General features: G+C 38.3%; 1 protein-coding gene across 15 annotated transcripts in view; it reads right to left on the bottom strand.

Annotated features, from left to right (window-relative positions):
* Positions 1-24901, bottom strand: part of LOC126964480 (spectrin alpha chain) — a 64620-nt gene that overhangs the window by 18142 nt on the left and 21577 nt on the right. For 14 of the 15 annotated variants that reach the window (XM_050807609.1, XM_050807615.1, XM_050807616.1 and 11 more), the window contains 19 exons: positions 24360-24512; positions 22900-23059; positions 21742-21947; positions 20570-20797; positions 19399-19533; positions 15225-15359; positions 12743-12868; positions 12247-12438; positions 11604-11793; positions 10852-11062; positions 10295-10412; positions 9481-9525; positions 7968-8116; positions 6301-6496; positions 5596-5741; positions 4328-4430; positions 3623-3772; positions 1561-1698; positions 465-582 (listed from right to left, as the gene is read on the bottom strand). In XM_050807609.1, the coding sequence (XP_050663566.1) occupies positions 465-582; positions 1561-1698; positions 3623-3772; positions 4328-4430; positions 5596-5741; positions 6301-6496; positions 7968-8116; positions 9481-9525; positions 10295-10412; positions 10852-11062; positions 11604-11793; positions 12247-12438; positions 12743-12868; positions 15225-15359; positions 19399-19533; positions 20570-20797; positions 21742-21947; positions 22900-23059; positions 24360-24512 (2899 nt within the window). The remainder of the gene's footprint in view (positions 1-464; positions 583-1560; positions 1699-3622; positions 3773-4327; positions 4431-5595; positions 5742-6300; positions 6497-7967; positions 8117-9480; positions 9526-10294; positions 10413-10851; positions 11063-11603; positions 11794-12246; positions 12439-12742; positions 12869-15224; positions 15360-19398; positions 19534-20569; positions 20798-21741; positions 21948-22899; positions 23060-24359; positions 24513-24901) is intronic. The other variant, XM_050807610.1, reaches the window with a different exon arrangement.

The raw sequence follows: 24901 nt of genomic DNA, 5'->3' as shown, positions 1-24901 counted from the left end.
TGAAGCGAAACTACAAAAATATTTGCATATCTGTCAAGACGAAACATGTGCCTGCTCTTGAATTGATAACAACTTTACTTGTGAATGTTTCTGCCAAATAAAGAACTTTGACACTGCTCTGGTAGTTAACCTAGTTTTCAACCGCCAGCGAGAGGTAACTGTCCATGAGGGCGTACTAATATAGATAGTATTTACCACCAGGAAAATACCTATTACAGATATGTTATAGAGAGTGCCATGTGTACTCGCAAAAAAACTTTCTTAAAAAAACAGTGTTGCAATTAAAATATTTAACGACAGCGGCGATACTACTGTTTGGTGATTTAAATTATTAATACAAGCTATGAAATAAAATTTATACTGCGTTTAAATGATTATGTAATAGAGGAAATCAAGCATGTAAAATTATTGTATTTAAGGTTCATACAGATTTTTAAGTCATGATAGATAGTAACAATATTCACCCTTGATTCTGTCCTCGTGCGCTTGAATATCAGCCTCAACAAGTTGATGTTTTTTCATGAGGTTCTGCACGGACGCCAAGTCCTTTCCGGAGTCTTCCGATGTCAGCAAGCTTTCCACCTGTTGAATACATCTTAATTTATTCAAGTCATGGTTTTTACCAGCTCCTTTGCACAGGATGCCGGCTAGATTGTGGGTACCACAATGGCTCCTATTTCTACCGTGAAGCAGTAACGTGTAAATATTATCGTATTTCGGTCTGAAGGTCGCCGTAGCTAGTGAAATTACTGGGCAAATGAGACTTAACATCTTATGTCTCAAGGTGACGAGCGCAATTGTAGTGCCCCTCAGAAATTTTGGGATTTTCAAGAATCCTGAGCGGCACTGCATTGTAATGGGCAGGGCGTACCAATTTCCATCAGCTGAACGTCCATCTCTTCGTCCCTTATTTTCATAAATATAAAAAATATATATATAAAAAATAGTTATGTTGTGACGTTGTGCTTTATTCCTTCTCATAAAATTAAAACACAATTAATGGAATATCTCAACATACACATACAATACACCTAGACAAAGTGTGCATGAGAGAACACCACCAACAGAGATGCAGATAGCCAGATTTTTAATGACAATTCGTAAGCAGTCAGCCATACTAGAGCTCCTTAATATATTGATTAAACCACTAGTTAACGCACATACATTGACAAATCAAAATTGGACTGCCAGATTGTACATATGCTATTGTATGCTAATTCTAGGTATCTGACTAAATAGATGATGTTTAATTTCATTTTTCATTTAAAATTACGGTGGACTTGGCTATGTACCATCGACAAACTGAATCGTGACCCACCTTAATGTAATTTTCCTACAGTCATAATAAACAAGTAGGTCGAAATTAGCTTGAACATTTCATACGTAACTTTTATTATTTTATAAGACACTGACAGTCCACTAATTGTTTAAACGATCTATTTCATGCAAATATAAACCAAGCTGATTTTAAACGAAATTACTAGCAAAGTTGGTCATGAATGACTTTTGTTGATAATACTATTTAAATGTAGGAATGTAGTAAGGCCTATAGCGACATACCTCGCCGAGCCAGAAGTCCAGATCTTTGACAGCAGCGATGTAGGTACGCTGCTTGTTCGCCTCCTTCAGCTTAAGGGACTTCTCCGTCGTCTTCTGTGTGAGGAACTCCCATTGGTCGGCGATGGAAGCCAAGCGGGCCTGAACAAAACATAATAGGTATATTGATACTGTTATAGAGCATTTGAGCATCTCTGCGCGGTGGAAATTTCCAGATGCTAATTGTAAGAGCATCTTAATCCTTCCTTATCTTTGTTTTTACTCGTAACGTTATTAAGCTTGGCGTCGACTAAATCTGAAAGGCGACGAATCCAAGCGAGTCTCATTTATTCCTAGCGCGTCCTTTTATGCAGAACCGAATCGAATCGTTCATTCTTCGCAAATTTTCATTAGATTTATGCGTCGATGGATAATGCGTTATGAACAGCTCGGATGAAGAGATGTTTTTATTTCAAATACTTTTTGATGAAGAAGAGGAGAATAGAAAAAGGACACTGCAGGCTCCTTAATACACGGGTACGCGACATTAATATGAAAAGAAATACGAGGGCTGCTCTAAAAGTATAGGGAATGGGATATTTCTACTGTTCCTTTCATATTAAAATCTTTATAATTGAATACTCCTTGGTTTTAAAAATCGAATACCATTTATTTCTTTAAAAAAAGATTCTCGGTCTTGTCACACGGTCTTGCCAAACTTGTTTAGTCGTTGAGAAAATGGAATTGACTCGAGAAAATTCTAGAGTGATGATTTATTATGACTTTCAAAGTGGTTTAACACAAAAACAGTGTTTTGACTGGATGATTTCTGCATTTGGTGATGAAGCCCCATCCAAAACCACAATTTATCGCTGGTTTGCTGAATTTCAACGTGGACGTGTCAAGCTCAATGATGATCCCCGTCAAGGTCGTCAAAAAACTGCAGTCACCAAAGAAAACGTTGATGCTGTGCGTAAGCAGATTGAGGAAGATCGACATGTGACATACCGCGAAATTCAGGCAACTTTAGACATTGGCATGAATCAAATACAAATAATCTTGCATAAACAATTAAGTGTAAAAAAGTTGTTTTCCCGATGGATACCACATTTGCTCTGTGAAGAGCAAAAAGCGGCTCGCGTTACTTGGTGCGTCAGAACTCTCGAAAGATTCCACGCAGAATCCTCAAATGCTCTTTACAACATCGTATCTGGTGACGAATCCTGGATATACGCGTACGAACCCGAAAAAAAAAACAGTCAAGAGTTTGGGTGTTCGAAAATGAGTTAAAGACAACAAAAATTATTCGTTCACGGAGTGTTGCACAAAAAATGGTGGCCACGTTTGTCTCCATAACCGGCCATGTTGCGACTATTACTCTTGAGGGACAAAGGACAGGGAATGCAGAATGGTATGCTAGCATTTGTTTGCCACAGGTCGTTTCTGAACTCCGTAAAGAGAAATGCAACCGCCACATCATCCTCCATCACGACAATGCGAGTTATCACACCGCGCACAGAACAGAAGAGTTTTTAGAGCAAGAAAACATAGAATTATGAGACCATCCACCGTACAGGCCCGACGACCTAAGCCCTAATAATTTCTATACTTTCCCTAAAATAAAGAATAAATTGCGTGGTCAGAGATTTTCATCACCTAAAGAAGACGCCTACAAAACGGCCATTATGGAGACCCCAACTTGCGAATGGAATGGTTGCTTCAATTATTGGTTCCATCGTATTGAAAAATATGTCAAATTTCGCGGAGAATACTTCGAAAAGCAATAAATACATTTTTAAATAGTAATGTTGTGTCACTTCCTTGATTCCCGAAATTTTCAGTGCTGCCCTCGTAACTAAAGAATTAATAAAAGTACGTTGGCGCGCATCCGCTTCTCGACTGAGGTGCGACGAGTCGAAACGAATAGCACCGTCGACGAAAATCGCCTATCGAGCAATTACCGCGCACGATTCAATTCGGCGTCGCTACTGGACGCAATTTTTTAGTAAATATCTAGGAGGCCACTTCTTGCGCTTCGATTCAACTCGGCTCGGCTCGCCTAGAGGCCGCAGCCCTGCAGCTGTACCTGCACGGCGTCCTCGCTGCCGCTGCACTGTCCGCGCTGCACCAGGTTGCCGCCCATGGCCAGCACGGACTGGATTCGCTCGGCATTGGCAGCCAGCTCCGCTTCGAACGCCTGGTGCTTCTGGTGCTTGGACTGGATGTTGGCCGGGTCCTGATACATGCAAATCAATTAAAACCCAATAAAATGCAATTGTTTATTTAATCTACGTCAAAATTAATACAACTGTAGACCTTTTCTTTGGATTTCTATTTCATAACGTTTATAGTATGCACACACATTCTTCTGCCTACTCAGTTAAGTTGGGCTAATACTTTTACTGGACAATGTTTATGATTTTACAATATGATCCACAAATTCAAGAGTTGTTAAAAAATGTTGGTGTTGTAAAGGTTATTATAACATAAATGATTTTCTCAATTATACCACAGATTGAGAATGGAGTGAACACCCTCAGGCTAAAATTAATAAGAAATTTTAGTGTACACATATTGTAACAAAATTAAGAAAAAAAAGGAAATAAAAGCCCGCTAAGTTTCTTGCGCCCGTTCTTCTCAGGTTTGAGGCATACTATTTCGAATGAGTGGTAATTTTTTGACGTTAAATAAGTGTAGTAATTTGATTATCATCCCGAAACTTGAAATAACAATCCTTAAAAAAAATAAAAAAATCATTCTTAGATATATATGCTAGGATCATTAACGGTACCTTGTAGCTCTCCTCGGTAGCCAGCTGCAGCTTCTCGGCGATCCAGTTCTCCATCTCGTCTGCGTCGCGCGAGAACTGCTGTAGAGTCTGCTCGTCACCCAACCTTCGAAGAATAATTACTTACTTAATTACACAAGATATACTCAATTTGTTCTTGTAGCAACTCTCTTGCTCGCGACATTCTGTTATGTAATAACAAATACCGAGTACTCATGTCGTTTTTGTATATTATATATATATATCTTACCATGTGCACTTGAATTCGACTTAAAAACCAAATATATTCCACACAGTATGATTTTGGGTAATTTATTTAGAATCTTAGGAAAATTTACAGCTATACTACAAACACATTTATCTAGGAATGACAATATTTTTTCTTATACTTTATTTCGTATTTATTTCAGGCTTTTAAGAAAGTTCATAACAATGCCCCCGCCTTCTTTAAAATTTAGCTTTTATAATAAGTAATTATATAATAGAAACGTATTTTTGTACGTTTTAACGACAACAAATTTTGTGAAGGTGACTTTATGCAATTGTTATCGTTATTTGACATTAATAGAATAATTTGTAACCTGTTAATAGTATATTGTTTTAGTTATTATATAATATTAGTGACATCACTTTATTAAGCAGTTTCGTATTATTAAGTTTATTTATTTATGTATTCGGGCAACTAACAAATTACACTCTTTACATGCTTAAACTTATAATAATAAAATGGATAAGAGTTAATTCACTTATAAGCTACCACAGCATTCATAATTTTTACTACGCTTATAGGACAGTAGTTTTAACAATTTATAAACTAAAATCTAAAAATATTGTAATATATAATTTAAAATAAAAATATGAAAACAAGGTTTCTATGTCACATGTGTAAATTAAGTATTATCGTTGTTGGTAGTATTGTAACTGTTAAGAATTGCTTTCAGCTATTAGGAACGTCTTGTTGGGGCAGTCAAAAGTGGTGGACGTGCTGGTCTTACCTAACTAATACCTTTTAAATCTTCAAACCTCAGTGTATCTTTCAATTTCTCCAAAAAACGAGCATCTGGCTTAGCATATCATTTTATCAAAGAAAATTTTTTTGTGGGATGTATAGAAACAAACCGAAAGTTAGAAGGATCTAAAAAATCACCAGGCTTGAATAGTTTATAACACATGTAGGCCATAACAAAACGCAATGAAGCCTTTCTAACCAACCCTTTATTAGTTACAAAATAAAGAGATGATGAACTAGCCTATGGCCTAGAGAGACATACCTAGATCGTTTCTCGATGAGCGCCTCCTTGAGGTGTCGCCAGCGGTCCAGCACCTGCTGCCGCTTCTTGTTAATGTCGTCGGTCGCGTAGTGGTCAGCCGCCACCAGCTGTTCCGCCAGTGTCTGCAGCTGCGCAATCTTCTCCTCCTGATAGGCACAACACACACACATTACAAACAACCACATAAACTCACCAATATAATTAGCAATTGAAACATTTACCAATGGGAGGCTCCTTTGCACTGGAAGCCGGCTAGATTATGGGTACCACAACGGCGCCTATTTCTGCCGTGAAGCAGTAATGTGTTAACATTACTGTTTCGTTCTAAAGGGCGCCGTATTGCTAGTGAAATTACTGGGCAAATGAGACTTAACATCTTATGTCTCATGGTGGCGCGCGCAATTGTGGTGTTGCTCAGAATTTTTGGGTTTTTCAAGTATTCTGAGCGGCACTGCATTGTAATGGGTAGGGCGTATCAAATACCATCAGCTGAACGTCCTGCTCGTCTCGTCCCTTATTTTCATAAAGAGAAAAAAAAAACCTAAAAAGTTTCTACAAGAGGAAAATCTCATCAACGTTCTTAAAGTTCTATTGATGATAAAGAATCATATTATATTAATATTCTAAATGAATAGTGGCAGAGGTAATAATATAACATCCAATAAGCCAGTAGATAGAATATCCGTGAGATTAAAAGAGACTAACATGAGCATTGATCGCCTTGTCGAAGTCCTCGTGCTTCTTGATGAGCTGCTCCACGTTGTCGGGCTGGTCGGGTTGTGCCGCAGGTGACAGGAAGGCCTCGCGCGCCGCCATCCAGCCCTCGGCCTGCTCGCAGTCCCGGTAGAACAGCTGCAGCTCCAGGTTCTGGTCCAGCTTCATGCGACGACCAACCCACGCCCTGACAAAATACTTATGTTAAGCTAACATATATACATTCAAGCAAGTCCCAGTGGGATAGGCAGGCGTTACAGTCGTGCTGACATACTTACCTGACTTCTCAAAGATTTCTTCACACATGCTCTAACTACTCCTCCTACATGATCCTATGAAGAAAGGTCTTAAGGTAGACCTTACTTCATTGGATCATTTCTATAGTAAGCTCTTCACGAGCAGACTCCTCCTACTGCTTCATCTTTCAGCCCAAATTTAGATAATTAATCATTGCAAAATAGGAATGCACGTGTCTATGAAGTTCTAATTCTATTAAGTCTGTGAGCATTGGTGTTATTACTTTTTACAACCACAGCAGATATTCCATATAAAGGTGTCAGTATGGTACGCCGCAGGTGGTTTTATGATGTGATAATAATAATAATATTGACACACTTTTTACACAAATTATCTTGCCCCAAGTTAAGCATATATAGCCTGGGTTACAAGACAATGATATATTTAATACAATATACTTACTTAAACATACATAAATTCTTATAAACATACATAAATACATTTAAACATCCATGACTCGGAAACAAACATCCATATTCATCATATAAACGCTTGCACCCACCGGGATTCGAACATTGATGTACAATAAATAACTTGACTCACAATCGCCTATTAAAAGGTTGTTAATACATATACATAACTTATACAGATAACATTAAACCATTCATTCAAATTAAGACCTAAATGGCACCTTCGTGGCAGTAATATACAAGTCTACTGTATGTCGGACGCGAACACGAAGCAAAAGCATATTGTTTTAGAAATTGAAAAGTCATTATTTTGCAAAATGATTAAAAACGCCAATTTTGTTAATTTAAACTTATCTGAAATATGACACTCCATCATTTTTAAGCTTGGGTACGCTGATCCTTAGACAGTTTTTCACTAAACACTTTGTCATTGAGTAGCGTTGCAAAGCGCGGTCGAAGCAACTGAACGAAAACTCTGCCTGATAGACACGTGGGCCGAGTTTTGCTTCAGGCAATTTTTGAGCGTGATTGTGAGTCTAGTTTATTGTACGTCAATGGTTGTGAATCAGATTATAATATTGTCTTTTATTTTTTTATGGAGAAAGGAGGACAAACGAGCGTACGGGTCACCTGGTTAAGTGATCACCGCAGCCCATATTCTCTTGCAACACCACAGGAATCACAAGAGCGTTGCCGGCCTTTAAGGAAGGTCTACGCGCTTTTTTTGACAGTACCCATGTCGTATCGTCCCGAAAACAACGTAAAAGGGAGCACATTCCACAGCTTTGTATTACATGGAAGAAAGCTTCTTGAAAAGCGCACAGTGGAGGACCGCCAAGGATGGTCCTGTCATGGTTATGGGCCGATTACGACTTCAATACACAAAAGCCGAGGTAAATAATACCTCAGATAATACCATGATAAGGGTTTCCAAAAGGAAAAACAACCCACTTCTCAAGCTCCTGACGCGCGTCAGCCATGGCGCTCAGCTTCTCTTGGATCTCGACACTGGCGTAGTGTCCTCCTTGTAACAGTTGCTGACCGAATAGTTCCAACGCTTGGAAAGTGCCAGCGCGAGCGTCCATCTCCGTGCGATGTTCCTGTTTACAGAATTTTCAATGTCTCATATTTAAGAATAATAAATAAAGCATTAGGTTTGATTATTTGAATTTCCTCCAACAATAATCTAAAATAATATAGTGGTTTAGACTGCCTACATTTGCTGTAGTTTTAATATATATTTATGTGAGATTGTTGTCTAAAAGGTTGGAAAACTGTCAGATCTTCAACAGACAAGTCATATCAGAAACAGAGTGTCCCAAAAATTAGTATGACGCGGATGTCCAGAAAAAGAAGTAAAAGAAATCAGAATTCTAAAACTCTGAAAAATCGCCAAACTATGAGTGATTCGGGTAACCTTAGGGATGTCTGTCACTTCTGGTCACTAGCTTGATACTATTTTTGGAACAACCTGATGAGTGTTAGTAGTTATAGAATCAATAAACTCAAATGGTTAAACACATATTAAACATATTAAGGGTACAGTTGAAGAAAATTTAAAGGCAAAAGTACATTAAAAAACAAAGAAAAAATAATTAAAAAACACACTTTACTAATACCAACAAATATAAATTTTGTTAAAGTTTTTAAAGAAAAAATAGATTTGATGTATTATATTATGAGAGTAAGGATAACATTACATAAACAACCATAATATTGTCCTATTCACCATTTATTAGTTTTAGTAAATATAATCATGTTAACGATCGAACCGTGTACAGTCAGCGTCCCCCAATTTCCTGAATTTGCGGCACGCAATTCGTTTGTTGCGGGTAAAGTTATAATCCAGACATAACTTAATAAGTTCAAGTTATGTAAATCCGTATCATGGTGTTACATAAGATTATTTAACATCGAAAGATTGTAATGAGTTAATATAGGTACCCATTGGAGAGTTAAAGTATTTTGTTAATATAGAATTTTTCAACATGTACGTACTTGTGCACACCATCGTATTATGATTAAATTTTACCCACAAAATATTAAACATGTTGTTTAGTTGATATGCATATGCTTTAAATACGACACATTTTTTTACATATTTTATTACTTTTAAATTATGTCTGAGTCAAGATAAGTTATAACTATTTTTGATCTTGACGTTAAGGACAAAAGCCAGTGTTGGCTAATCTTCTCCATTTGTTTTTTGTTTTCATGGACTATGACGTCATACTACATGCACACCAACCACGCCAACACGGCAGGCGTTTAGTATCCAAGTCGCTAAAAGAATAATTTTAAAATAGTGAGTTACATTTTCCCTTCTTTTAACTATATGCATATTTCCTATTGTTTGCTCTTTCAACATCAATATTCACTAATTGTGTTATTTGGACAGTGTGCACAGGCCCTTACACAACAACAAAGTCAACACGTTAGAGTGAACACGCGTGCGGTCGCTGACCTGCGGCACCACGCCGTAGCGCGCGTCTATCTCCAGCCGCTGTGTCTACAAACATACCGCATACTTACTGACACATATACATTACTGCTTCATTGTATCCGACTGCATTAATGGTTAGCCTTAGAAATATATATATTTACAATAGAGAGTGACAATATCATAATTTGTTGCAACAACTGTCATGAAGCTACTTCAATTCGCAAAAGGGTTTTGACATGGGGAGAAGACAGAAACTCCCAGCCCAACTTTAAGTTAAATATCATTAACAACGCGAACGTGGCAAAAAAAAATTTATATTTATATCATAACTATTATTAAAAAATAAAATTGATAAGGTCGGGGCTATAAACCAAGTCATAATTTGCTCGCATAGTCCCGGTTCCAGAAATACCGTACCCACCCCTTCGGTTCCCAATCTCGTGACACATTTGACATCACTCCACTGTGTTGCCGGATCCATATTCAGAGAACTGCGGGCTATGGGTTTGGATCAGTGTTCAAGTCCAATAGTGTTCCCTAGATCGGAACACTGACTTTATTTGTACATTTGATTTGAGATTACAATTAAATTGAAATCATTCAAATATTGTAATGGCACGAGACTAATGTAGAGCGCTCGCGCAGCAAAAGTACGTGCACTCTCCTTCAATACTAGAAATTTGCTCCCAACTGCGACACTTCGCGCGTGGAGGAAGGTAAAGGGCACGCACTACGATACCATTACATTTGATGAAATTAGACATCCATAGTAAAATATGCTATTTTTAATTTTACTAAATTTTATGAAAACTGCATCTGGTGTGAATCAGCGCACCTGGTGTCTCTCGAGTAGCGCCTCGGCCCCGGTTACGTCGTTAGCGAGCTCGTCCGAGCTCACTAGCGTCATCATGGAGTTGATCCACGCCATCAGGTCCCGGTGGTCCGACAGGAACCTGTCACCCAACACTCGTGGATTAACTTTACATATAATACAAAAAAATATTAAAGGAGTACAAAAAAAATTGAATAAAAATTACTATTTCATATACATTATTATTCAGAATAATCAAAATTATTATATTAGTTATTATTACTTGACACCTTTTAAGAAAACATGATTGACAAATCTCATTGACTGTAACTCTGTGAAGTTTGGTCAAAGCATGCTCAGCCTCGTTCCTGGCCCACGCTATTCCTTCCTACTACCGATATGGTTCTTTTTATTGGTTGGTTCTATTTATTCATCACACCAAGTCAATCCACCATGGCTCTTTCCAAGCATCGCATTTTTTTCTCTCAACTCATTGGATTTAATCAGTTTATAATCAAATACTAGGACTACCATCAGTACACTTAAGATAGAGATTATCAGAATAACAATTGGGTACGAACCTCTGCAGATCGTAAGAGTCGAGCAGCTTCTCCTTCCTGGCGGTGGCGCGCGCCTGCAGCCGCTGCCAGGCGTCGGTGATCTCGCGCTGCTTGCTGTAGGTGGCGTCGGCGCAGTCGCCGTGGCTCGACATCAGACGGTTCGCCGTGTCGTCGAGTTGCCGGATCTTGTCACCCAGCGCGGCCAGGTCACGCTCGAGACCCTCGTGTTTGCCTGAAATATTCATTAAATATACTGGATGATCCAACTCTGTCATATCCACCCTAACAGCGCTACCGATCCTGAGCTAGGGTTAGTAAAAAGGAAGGGTTCAATGGGCTAACAACTTGTTATGGTATTGAGTGAGTTGGCTGTAAGATCTGAAAAAAAAAAAGGAATACCGGATTGCTAAATATGGCAAGGAATCATTTATTTATTTATTTAGACAACTAACAAAATACACTCTTTATTATTTAGAAGGTAATAACAGTACAACATGAAAGTAGTTACTACTGAATGATTAAGATAGCTTTTTAGGTTGCCACCTAAATCTCTTATTAATAAACGCCATGTAAGGTTACTCCAAGTTTAAAATATTTCTCCCTGTCATGTAATTTTGTAGTGACAAAGGTAAGATAAAGACAAGAAGTTGTAAATTTGGAATAACTTTACTTCGCGTTTATTAATAAGACAGTAAGGTATAGGCAGTAGGTACTACGTAAGTTTTTTGCCTATATACATGTAATTCATAAACCGACTCCAAGGATATACTCACGTTGTGCGGTCTGTACGGAACGAAGGTCTTTTCCAAGATCGGTGGTGGCAAGAGCTTGCTCCTTCTCCGCAATCCAGTCCTTAGTCTCGTCCACGTCCCGATGGAAACGCTGCACCTCGTGGGCTGAGCCCAGCTGAGCGGCACGTTCTGCTGTGAGCTGCTGCAGCGATGACCACTTCGAGTTCAATTCCTAGAAAATATTTAATATGTTGAAGTTACAAAGTCAACAAACTTTATTAAGCCTATCTGGCTTAAAACAAGTGCTTCTAAATCGTCATTTTTAATAATTAATTTAAATTACTGACTCTACCATATGTTCAGAAAAAGAAGAGCATGTGAGAAGAACATACCAGAAATTCAATGCCACTCTCATATAATATCAAATAAAATATAAAACATTTACATCAAATGAATAAAAACTATATAAATTATATATTGGATTCTTCAAACTTTAGAGCTTGAATTCATTTTTTGTGTAAGGATTCTTTGAGAGCATAATGGCCGTGATTATAATCATAATTAGTAATCACATCCAACAAAATATACAATGATTTATAACCTACGACAGGTGGACTGACACTGGTTGTTCAGTTGATTATCATATTGATATTGAAGCCACTTATTTATTTCCCGTAAGCCACACCTGCATCTGCGTCTTGATCTTGAGCGCGGCCTCTGTCTGGCCGACAGTCATCAGCTGCACGGCGATCTCGTTCATCTCGGCGAGGCGCACCTCATTGGCGCGCAAGTCGTTTTGGAAGTCATCGAACTTCTTCTGCATCACCTCCACCTGCTCCAGGTCTTCGCCTACGTCCTGAACCTGCGCGTGCATCTCCTGCGAACCCACGATATATTTTAATACAAGGAAGAAACAACTACAACGTATTGTAACATAGATTAAAATTCGTTATAAGTGTTTCATTTATACCAAACACATTTTTCATATACTTTTCATAGCCGCTGTCTTGAAGAGGAGAAACTATCTTCACATGAATATTACCATATTTTATATCACTTCTATTAGTGAAAACTTGTAATTATCCGTCTGTTACTATTTAAGTATCTAAGAAATTGTATTAGTAATTAGCTGTTGGTTTTTCTTATATAAACAAATAAGAATAAATAAATAAAGTTGTTACCTTGTCCTTGATCCAAGTGGCGAGTTCGGCGGCCTCGCGCACCAGCACGTAAGCCTTCACGGTCTCATTGAGTTTGTTCTGCCTCTCACGCGCAAGCCCCAACAGGTTGTCATACTGCGACTCGATCTGGTTACCAACATAAATGCCATTAGTTTCTCTACGAAGATGTAATTCGTAAGCCATAAATTTATCAGGACGACACACAATGAAGCGACGTCTCTACGCGATAATCCTAGCAACTCTGCGTTGCACGGGATCTAATATTTACGTATGATATTGAGGACCACATCCAATGGATAGAGCAATACTCCATATGTGGCCGGACCTGCGCTTTGTAGAGCACTAGAATGCGGACCGGCTTGAATTATTATCTTACTGGTTTTCAGCCACCAGTTTTTTCGAAGCCAATTTGGCTCTGCCTTTCAGATAACTGTGGATTTGGCAATTAATCGAAATTTCGAGACCAAGTATTCCGATAATAGGCGAGGCATAAATTAAATGGTTGGTTGGAAACACTGAATTGGAGATTTAAATTGAACAGACCAGCTGTTTGGACAAAGATCATTTCACCCCATTCCACAAATTTCTTAAGATAGGTCTCGATAGGAGATACAAATTCTGCATAACAATGCATGTTAGAAGCGTCCAGAATATCATTAATATGAAAAAAACACATTGTGTGAGATAGCACGTAGCCTTAAATAAATAAGTAAATTACTGGGCAAATCAAACTTAATCATTTGTGGCGAACGCAACTGTAGTGCCACTACGAATTTTGGGGCTTTTCAATAATTCTGAGCGGCACTGCATTGTAATGGGAAGGGTGTACCAATAATATCAGCTCAACGTCCTGAGCGGATCGTCCCTTATTATCATAAAAAAATCCTTGGTTTGAAAATGAAAGCCTTGGTAAACTGAAGCAACTTCACGGGTTTTGGATTCGAACAAAATCCGACGATAACAGTGGGGAAGTTGGTGGGCAACATACAGAAACTCTTAGGATCTCAAATGATGATGTTACAAGAGGCCGAGGTTCGAAGGCCTTCGCTATTCTCTCTGGCTTTTTAGAAATATAGAAGATTGCCAGTCGATCGGTCATAGTGAAAGCCATACTGTCGGTCATTGAACAATTTGTGACCTTCTAGGTATACCGATGGCGATTAATTATGCTTTCCAAGATTAGAGAGCGGTAAGATAATAGCAATAGGCTTGTAGTTAGCCGAAGCCGCTAAATTAGGGACACCCATTCTCAATACGATGTGAGAAATGCCATCCGGCCCTCTCGACTTCTAAACGTCTAAGCAAAACGTCAATACTCTTTAGGAGTTTATTGTTCGCTGAGATTTTACCTAAATTGAAAGTTAAGGGGATACAATCAAAATGCATTGAAGAGGTGTAGACGTGGCTTAACCGTGTGGTAACTCTTATACACCATTTTTTAATATAAATCATTATGGTGAATATTTTCAAAATACAGACAAAACTGCTTTTTATAATGTAGGCCCTTAACTCGGGTAAAATTTACGACATAGTTCTTTAATTCGTAATTATTTTTCCTGCTTAACTTTCTTCCGCAACGCTTGAGGTATATTTTGAGAAATGTGCGATTGTCCGCCATTTTGAAAAGCGGCTAGTATGCTTACGGCCAATTTTTTTTTAATCGAAAAAAGAATAGTAAACGGATCGAAGAAATACTGGTCTCTCAAGGAGATCATGAAAAGCAAGGAACTAAACATAAACATTAAAAGCCAAGCGTATACCACCTGTGTCATGCCCAGTATAACTTATGGCTGTGAAACTTGGGCCCTCACTGAACAACATAGGAACAAACTAGCAGTGTGCCACAACTAGCAGTACCCACGGGATGGTAAGCGTAACCGAGGACGACCCACAAGACGCTGGGAAGACGAGCTCCGCTATACTCTTGGTACACACTGGACTAGGGTGGCTCTTGATCGAGTACATTGGAGAGAATTAGAGGAGGCCTTTGCCAAAAGGCACTCCGAAATTAGAGATATAATTTAGATTTTTATGCACTTTATTTATTATTAATATTTTTGTAAATTTTCGGAGAAATAAAGGCTATTTTATTTTATTTATTTATTTATGCTTACGGCCACGGCGTTCAGCCACAACAGGTGCCAGCCACAATAAGGGGCTAATACGGGTAAAATTAAAACTTTACAATAATTATTATTATAAGAATGAATATGTTATGGTTCCTTTGTAAGCCATGTTCAAAAAACACTTTTTTTATGCTGTGATTTCATTTAAAAGAAAATATGTTTCATTAACAGATAATTCAGACATTGTTTGCGAAAAATATATTAAAATATAATAAACAAATTGTTGCGTTAAAATACTCAGGAGAAACCGCAATTTTTAGAATAAATCCATTTTGGTATTTTTTAACTGCTAGTGCCAGTTCGTGGTGCACAAAGGGCCGCGTGTCCGTCGAGTTAACTAAAAATAGTAAATATACCTGGTTTTGCCTAGCAGCTATAGAGCTGGAGTCGGCAAGGTTCTGCTGGCTCGAGGAAAGGCCAGCGTCGATTTTCTTCACATAAGCAGCCGGCACGAAACCCTGGCGGTCATTCACTTCCACCTTCCACCAGTCCTGCAACAATTTGGTATGTAAAAAAAACATACTAGCTACGTCATATAAAAAGTACTCATTCTACATGTACAAGCTTCAGATGTGTTGCATTTATAGCAATTTGGTTGGATTATAATTATCACACATTCATTTACTATGTCATTTTTATTTCGTATAGAGCTTCAAGTCATTATTATTATTTGACAATCGTTGGGCCCCTCAGCCTTCGAAAACTTGTAGATCGTGATTATATTTATAATATTTGATTGCCTCGCACAGCCACTTTGTGGAATCAACTACCGGCAGCGGTCTTCCCGAACATATACGACTTAGGGACCTTCAAGAAAAAAGCATACTCCCACCTTAAAGGCCGGCAACGCATTTCTTGACACACCTGTTGTTGCGGATGTCCATGGGCGGTTGCCTCACCTCTCCCCATCCCGTGAGCCTCTTGCCCGTTTGCCCCCTCCCATATAAAAAAAAAAAAAAAACAATATGCGCAACTTTTCGCAGTCGCAAACCTAGTTTATTTTTTAATTTACATTTACATTAACATTCTTAAGTTTATCACACACAAACCCACATTCATGTTTTAATACCCCTTATTACACAACAGTTGCATAAATAACTATTTACGGTGATTAAAGATTTTTTGAATTAAAAATTTGTATAAACAATACCAAAAAACACTTACACCTTCTAGTTCTACATACTGATTTCTACGACCACGACGCCACAGTATATTGTCAAGTAGGATAACGCACAACCAGGACACGACAAACATTGTTAAAACACATTAAATAGCACATTTAAACCAAATCTGAGCACTACTATTGGAAAATATATCCATATCGTATAATAACATTTCACAAATAAATTTTTAATTTTACTACTATTGATACATTCATAAAAACTTTAATATGTGGACTGTATACATACTTTTATACAATTACTGTAAAAGACAATTTAGAATTCGTATTTAAAAAAAAATAAAACCTATTACAAACACCATAAAATCTTTTTAGCGAGTCCAACGATAAGACTATTTTATCGCGTTAGAATAATACTGAATGGTACAGTGGTGTATCAACATAAGATATTAAGATAGCTGTTGGAGCGTGCAATGTCTCGCCAGCTTGTTACGTAAACTCGAGTCAGTTATAAGCAGATAGGGACGAGATTCAGCCGTTTAATTATTATCATTTATATGACGTCACCATTACGTTGTAAGAAGATATCTACATGATGTGTGATTTTTATAATTGGACGAAATTCCAGAAAAACGTTCCTAAACACAATCATGTAGAAATTGAGTTAAGAACACAAAACTGGTAACGTGATTCATTTTAACGGACTGACAAAATATGGCAGCCCTACTGTCACTCTTTAAATGACATCATGACTTAGTAGCCAAACCCACATGTATGGAATACACTAATATTTATTAAGCTTTAAACACAATTTCCTTAAAATGTGATTTATGTGGCTCGGAACGTTTTTCAGTAACTACGTCCAATTAAGAATTGGAAAAAGTAATAATTGAAGTACTATAAATATAACTCGTTACATCAACAGAACCCCAGTGACCATGTTATCACTATAATAATTGGTGTAATAATTATCGCTACGTATTTATACATACATGTATCGGTAAATTAGTTATCTGAATAATTATTTGATAAAAATTCGGAAGCTGTCATTAGTACACTTAAGTATAACAATTTCTGACTAAAATAAATCAATAAAAAAAGTTGTGTCTGTAAAAATAGTTTCTTTTTTTTATGAAAACAAGGGATGAGACGAGCAGGACGCTTAGCTGATGGTAATTGATACGCCTTGCCCATTACAATGCAGTGCCACTCAGGATTCTTAAAAAACACTGGGAGAGTCACGCTGCCGTCTTTTGACGTCAGCACAATCGGGCCAGACTCGTCCGGGTTAATTACCACACTCGCACAGAATACCGGCGTGAAGTAGCGGCCTAGTGCCGCTATGTTTCGCATAGGTTAGTGTCGAGGACCGGTGGCCAGTAACAGTACATGAAAATTATAAAACAAACATATATAAATTACAAAACTATTATGCGATGGCCGACTACCAAATACAGGTTCACTGTTTAAGGTACAACTGTTATTGCTCTAATATAATACTTATGTTGTGGTTGTGTGTGTATGAGTGTATGTGCTTAAGTAATCATCGACTACTCAATTACAAAAAAATGTATTGTAGAATTATTTTTGGTACCACTGAAATCTTGTGGATACCTCATTTGCACTGGAAGAAACTGGTGCTTCCTCGAGAATATGACGGCATTTGAAGAATCTTTACTAATTTAAAAAAAAAAGAATAATTTTTGGGTTGTATATAACAGATCAAAGTCCCCAAACAGCACCGGATAGTCTTATAAATTCCGATGCGATCTAAACATATACCAAGATCTAGACTGCACCGCCCTAAGGAAAAGGTGTAGTGTGTGTATTACCTTTATACGCATATGCACACAATCATCTCTCCAACTAGTAAATAATCAGTTGTTAGTATAATAAAGCAGCTTTTAATAGCAGTCATCCAGAATTACTACCCTAACCTAACTAGAATGTGGGCGGCGGTGATCACTTAACACCAGGTGACCCGTACGCTCGTTTGTCCTCCTATTCCATAAAAAAAAAACCTCCAACATCGCAAAAGAAAACGTAGTTATACAAACAAACATTGTTTTGATAGAAGCCCGACGAGATAGTCCTCTTCCTGTAATCGTTTAACACCACTCACACTCACATCACAAATCACACACCTACAATAACAATACACACAAATAGTCACACACATACATGTATCATCGCACTCGCCGGCGAGTGCGAAATCTCTTCAAACCTAGAGTCCACTGGACTAACAGATATATTAGATCGTTAGTGATCTTCTCTCCATCCAGCCTAGTGAGCAGGCGGTCCGAGTCTCCTTCCGAGACGCCCCGCGCCTGTGAGCTACATTTTCGGCCTCCAAGGCCCTCGCCCGGCTTCGCTGTAAAAGCCTTCAGGGCTATCAGCACAGAGGGGGTTTTTAGTCGGTAGGGGGTGTTTACACCCGAGCCCGACATATGGGCCCCGTTTCGGGGTCTTCAATACGTAAATGTACTCCTCTCGAAGAAAAAAAAAAAAAAAAAAGCAAACATTGTGGTCAGTAACCAAGTAAATGTATTGGAATGATCTAGAGCTAAATAAGTTGAGATCTGGCCACCTTTCTGAGGGGGATACGTTAGTTATCATCTGTTAGGTTTTATGTTTGAGTTCCTGGACAGGGCTTTTTGCTGCTTGTGGTGCCTGGTTGTTCCTGTCTTTGAGATTTTTATTTTTAATATATTGATAATATACCATGTTTAAGTTATTGGATTTAAATATATAATTACTCACATAATACCTAATCTTATTTATAGTGTATGCGGATTGAGGCACATACTGGCTCGTTTCTTGAGTTTTTCTTAAGATTAATCACATTTTTTTTAAATACCATGAAAAAATTAAAAAAAAATAGTAAAGAGGTTTCTTGTCACTTCTTCTCATTAAACTATTCCGAAGTCGTGGTAAAATATTTAACATATAGCCTAATTGAATAATTGTACTTAGTTACACAAGTAAAAAAACAAACCCTCAGTCTTAGATCATTTATACGTCTAGACTGTGAAGGCTATGAAAACGTCCAACAAAACTGAGGTCGACAGTAAACCCCTATTTAGAGCAATGCTACGTGCATTACTAACACAAAGTGACATACAAACCGCGAGTGTAAGACGTAGCTTGTCACGCACACTGAAGTAATAAACCTGGCCTCTTTTCATCGGTAGTCTACCAGCAAGACTTATAAATTATCTAAGCTCTCGAGCTAAGCTCTAATCACGCCGATCTATTACATACCGCAGCGCCGGGGCACTTCCCGATTTTGGAAGGGTAATACGTGTTGTTGGTGTTGCGTGCACGTTGTGCGGGTGTGTGGTTGTGCGGGTGTGTGCGTGTGTGTGTGTGTGTCTGTGCGTGTGAATGTGTCTGTGTGTGTGTCCCCGCACCTTGTTGTTCGAGTTGAGCAGCGTGAGCACGTCGCCGCGCTTCATGGACACCTCGCGCGGGGACTTCTCGGCGTAGTCGTAGAGCGCCACCACGCACTCCTTGCCCGACACGTCCACCACCGGCGACTCCTGTTGCTGTGCGACAAACGATAACAACTTATTATATATAAAATTCTCATGTCCCGGTGCTAGTTACCATACTCCTGTTGTATGAAAATTTATGTGTATGACGGGTAGGTCTGAGAATCGGCTAACATCTATTTTTCATACCGCTAAGGCCTAAATGATAAGGGTAACCATCACCTAAATAATTTGTTTTTATTTTTTTGACTTCTATTTTTTATTTTATTATGATTCAGCATTGAAAAATACATACAACTCCAAATTTTCGCCCTTTTACTATCTACAATCATTTTTGTATCGCGATTTTTATATTATTCCATCCACATATCCGCTATAGGGTTTCAGGATGGCAATGGAATACAATAATTGTAGTACGATATATTTGGTAGGTGTGAGGATCGGTTACATCAATTTTTTATACCAAAAATTTTAATTACTGAATATATTTTAGTTACTTTATATGGCATTACAACGTTCTCTAGGTCAGGTTCAAAGTTATACTTCTTTTGGCGCGTTACGGAAATTATCAGAGTGAATTGTTACGATGCTCGCGCACAACGAAACACAAAAGCTACCGAGCCTCTTGTATTCATACTACATCATGTCTACTGAACCACAACCAATGGTCGAGAATTATATAAAATTCAATGTATAATTTCGATTTATATACAAGTGTTGTGGTATATAAATATATATTAATATTTTCATTGGCTGTATTTAACGCCTCCTTTATTACAATATTGTTTTTCCTGCAAACGTGAAATACCTCAAGGAAAATTTTATTAAGGATTTTTGTTTTGATACGCCAAAGAAAAAAACTTCTTGCGTGCGTACATAAGTACACACCATACTTTAAAAAGAAAGACTACAATAAATATAAAGAATTGGGTGATTTGAGCCATTTCCTGCTGAAAATTAAAGACAAAGTTTTTGATGAAGCATAATCTCCTATGATTTATACCTTACATACATTCCCGTGAAAATAAAATAAAATATCTATTTTAAACAAAAATATTAATTATGCTATCAAACACAAAAAAGCCCATACCCGACAAGCGTTCGCCTGTTCCCTAAGCGCCTTGATCGTGTTGCCGAATGCTTCAAGGTCGGAGAGCAGGGCTTCGTGCTTCTTCAGCAAGGCCTCGGAAGAGTCCTCGTCCTTGCCGTAGTCCTGCGTGTTCGCCATTGGCTCCTTCTCCCGCATCCACGATTCGGCTTCGTTGGCATCGGCGAAATACTGCTGGGCTTGCAGGGAGTCCTCTAGGTCTTGTTTGCGCTGTGAACAAAAAAATAGTTGGAATATATATGCAAAAAAATAACATGCTCTGAACATCTGCTGCAGTAAAATAGTAGGTGTTGTCACCGGTCACTATCCCTGGAACATGTAACTATCTATCATAGGTGTAACAGACAGCCATATGTGCAGAGGATGTATGAGGCAGAAGAAACGCCAGAATATGTGTATTTGGAATGTAGGAGAGTGCCTGAGCAACGGGCACAATCCTCCGATTTCCAGCATCACTCCCGGATGCCTGCAGAAATTTTAATCGACTGCTAGACTGCTGAGACGATCAGGGCTGGTTGGAGCAAGAAGACGAACGTACACGCACAATGTCCCAATCAAGAGCCTAAGTGTGTATGCAGCCCAGCTAAAGTTATGTCTGATGCAGTAATAAATTTATGATTATAACACTGATTTTTACTGATAGTTAGAAATTCAAGACTAATACTAATATTCTATGACTGTGTGTGTTAGGTAGTGGTTAATTATTCAAAATAATAAGGTGCTAAAATCAAAAATGACTTCTTCAATCAAAATCAAAACAATAGATTCGCTTTCCTTATCCATCTTGCTGTACCTCTGTTAGAGATGTTATTCTCTCTTGCACTTTGGTTGTCAGTACACTAGTACTTACATTGTAACTCTATGTTCATCCCACATATGCAAAGAATTATGAAACTGCCGCCACTCGTATGCAGTGTCTTTTCGATGTGTCTTCTGTTTCTGAGGTTCTAGAAATAATACAGAAGTCCCAGACCCCAGGGTGTTACCAGAGGTGACTTTCTTGCACAAAATGCTGGCTATATTATGGTTACCACAACGGAACCTTTTTGGCTAATGATTACTGGGCAAATGCGACTTAACATCTTATTTCTCAATCTGACGAGCGATAACTTGTGTTTTTCAAGAATCCCGGCCAGGGCGTGTAGTCCCTGTACCTGCAGAGCCTTGTCCCGCAGCTGGTGCCACGTGTCCCGCAGTCGCGCCAGACGGCCGGCGATGTCGTCGGCGGCGAAGTGCTGCGCGTCGATGAGCGCCTGGCCCGCGCCGCGCACGGCCTCCACGCGGGCCTCGTGCTGCGCCATCTCGCCCAGCACGGCCTGGTGCTTCTTCATCAGGTTCTGCACGCCGATCAAGTCGCGTCCTACGAAAATCATCATTTTACTGTAAAAACTCCAGTTTTATTATTTATTTTACGGAAAAGGAGGACAAACAAGCGTACGGACACATTACGCTAAAGCAGAAAGAAACTACGCACACACGTTCCAAACGACTCACGCACACAGACGCAGATCTCAACAAGGCCAATAAGCGGACGTCACAGTGCTGTTAGTCGCGCGAGCACTGCACGTGCCGCGTTGAGTAATGCATGACACCTGCTTAAGTTTCCATACAGCTTCAGCTGATATATATACTGTGGTACGGGTCACCTGGTGTTAAGTGATCACCGTCACCCACACTGTCCTACAACACCATAGGAACCACAGGACAGTCGGCACAAGGACATCTCCCTTCTACCACCTAGGCGCTGTTTGTGAAGGACAAGGGATTCCACGGCTTGGTTGCATGAGGAAGAAGGTTCATTAACCAAACTGAGGGGGAACTTTCAGATACTTAATTATCAGAGTATATTTGACTGAATATACAACACTGATTTCGGTTATATCCAAATTTATTTCCTAGTTGTAGTTTTAGTGGTGGAAATGGAATGCCCGCATTTCACTTTCGTTGCCAAAACATTAATGGGCTGAATGAGGTAATAAGGTAGAGTAGAGTAAGGTGAGTATCTTGCCCAGTGACACTTGTTATCGCTAATTGACAGACCTGCATTTGTTGGCATTTTTAATGCGCTTTTTCACTTTGCTTTTGCGGGTATATCTTATAACTTATGAGAGTTTTAAGTGGTGAGGTTTTTAATGTATTTTATAATTTAAATTTACTTAATGTTTTACACAATTATATATGTAACTTGGCTTTAACATCAACAGAGTATTTCATTATTTTATTTGTTAAAACGTTGTTTCTATTATTTTGCTTTTGTATAAAAAATATTATAATGTTTTTTTGTTAGGAAAATAGTGTATTACTTCACAAACCTCTATTGGTGGACGCTATAACAGGCTCCTTCTCTCGGATCCAGGCGGCCTCATCATCCAGGTCTCTGAACAGCTGTTGCGCCTGCAGGCTGTCCAACAAGCGACGCTTGCGGATTGCCATTGGCTTTTCTAGAGCGCTGTAACGCGCCACTAGCGCATCCTGATAACAAAATGAATTTTTCAGTCAGTATATCCATAATTCTTCATTAATTATTTCTAATAAATTTAAAACACTAAGAATACATATGGTGTCGATACTTCAATGTGACTAGTTGTAGTTGTCAGAAGTAATATGAATAAAAAGTTAATTTTTTTTTTTGCTGCAAAAATTGTGCATGGTTCTCGATGCCTTCAAATTAGTGTGACAACCGGGATGAAAGTGCGTCATTTATTAGGTATTAAAGCGTAGTTCATTGTTTTTTTTTACATGTTTGATATCAAATAACAATATTTCAAAATTGCTATATTCAAGTTAAAATTACCAAAATAGCGTTTTATTTGTAAAAATATTTTATTGGATGAATATCATTTATTTAGGTGTTGTATAGCACTTATGTCACTCAGGGGAAGGCCCTCGACTTCGTGTCGCGCCTACAATTTTCACCCTCGCCCACACATGGGTCACCTGATGGTATATGATCACCGTGGTCTAAACACTCTTGTACTATATTCATTTGCTATTTCAATGCTGTCGTCAATGATAATTTATTATATAACATGAAATCAACGTGCTACAAGTACTCACCGTAAAACAAATAACCAGAATATGGATATGTTTATATAAAAAAAATACAATGAAAAGGTATACCGTTAAATATTTGATTCGTTTTAAAAAGAAATCTAAATTATCTTCAGTAACATGTGTTATCATTATTTGACATTCCAATTAGTACCAGCATTCAGTTATGATAATAATAATAATTAGTAACCTATGAATATTATATTATTTTCGTTATTATACTTTAGAAATTATAATATTATATTACAATATGCAAAATCTTAGTGTTCAGAATTGATATAAAAGAGTGGCAATGAATTTCTTGCTACTTCTTCTCATTAGCTCAACCCTTTACGAAGCAGCGGTAGATTCAATAAGATTTTTTTTTTTTGATATTCATAAGTGTCATTTCCGTGACCTACGTGAATAAACTGATTTTGATTTGATTTGAATTGAATTGCTTTCAGCTATTGGGCACTTCTTGTCGGAGCAGTCGAAAGTGGTGGTCATGGTGGCTACTGGTCACCTGAATGCCCTAGTGTTACATATCATTTAGTGTTACTATGTATATAGTTGTGATTGTAGTGAAATTATTGAATATATATTATGTTGGAGTGGATCGGAGAAGTGTTTTTATTATACATGTCTATGTGAATTATTCTTCAGGAATACTTGGTCACCCCGTGACTTGATGAGTTATATGCCGTGTAAATATATACGATACAGCAGGCGGGAAGCTCACAATCTTGTTTCGAATATTGTCGGCGTCGAAGTGTCCTCGCTCGATGAACTGCTCCGCCTGCGTGCGCAGCGCGTCGATACGCTCGGCGTGCGAGCTCACGTCTGCTTCCAGCAGCGCGTGCTTCTTCTGCAGATTCTGCACGCTCGTCAGGTCCTGTTATCAATCAACACACACTTGTAGGCATAGATCCTGTACAGTCCGCATAAATTTTTATTTATTTATTCAATACAACATATTCGTTTCATATGGTCATTGTATTGCTATTTATGCACAAACAATGAATAAAAGCTCAGAATGTTGATACATCATAAGTACAATAATTTATGTTTATAGTTTTTAACAATTTGTTATCTTATGGGATTAAATACACGCAAGGAACGGCTATGCACAAAGCAGTACAATGCCCTGCGTGTTCAGTATAAAAATGCGTTTAGAATGTAATACACACCATACTGCAGCCTGTCGCGATGTTTCCTGAGCCGCGCTTAGATCGTTTTTACGCGACTATGCGTAAGCGGTGGACATCCCTCTTGCTTAGGGTC

The sequence above is a fragment of the Leptidea sinapis genome, chromosome 5 (assembly GCF_905404315.1).
Source record: "Leptidea sinapis chromosome 5, ilLepSina1.1, whole genome shotgun sequence".
Taxonomy (NCBI): Eukaryota; Metazoa; Arthropoda; class Insecta; order Lepidoptera; family Pieridae; genus Leptidea; species Leptidea sinapis.
The sequence above is the reverse complement of the archived record's forward strand: the minus strand, read 5'-3'. Positions and strand labels throughout refer to the sequence as shown.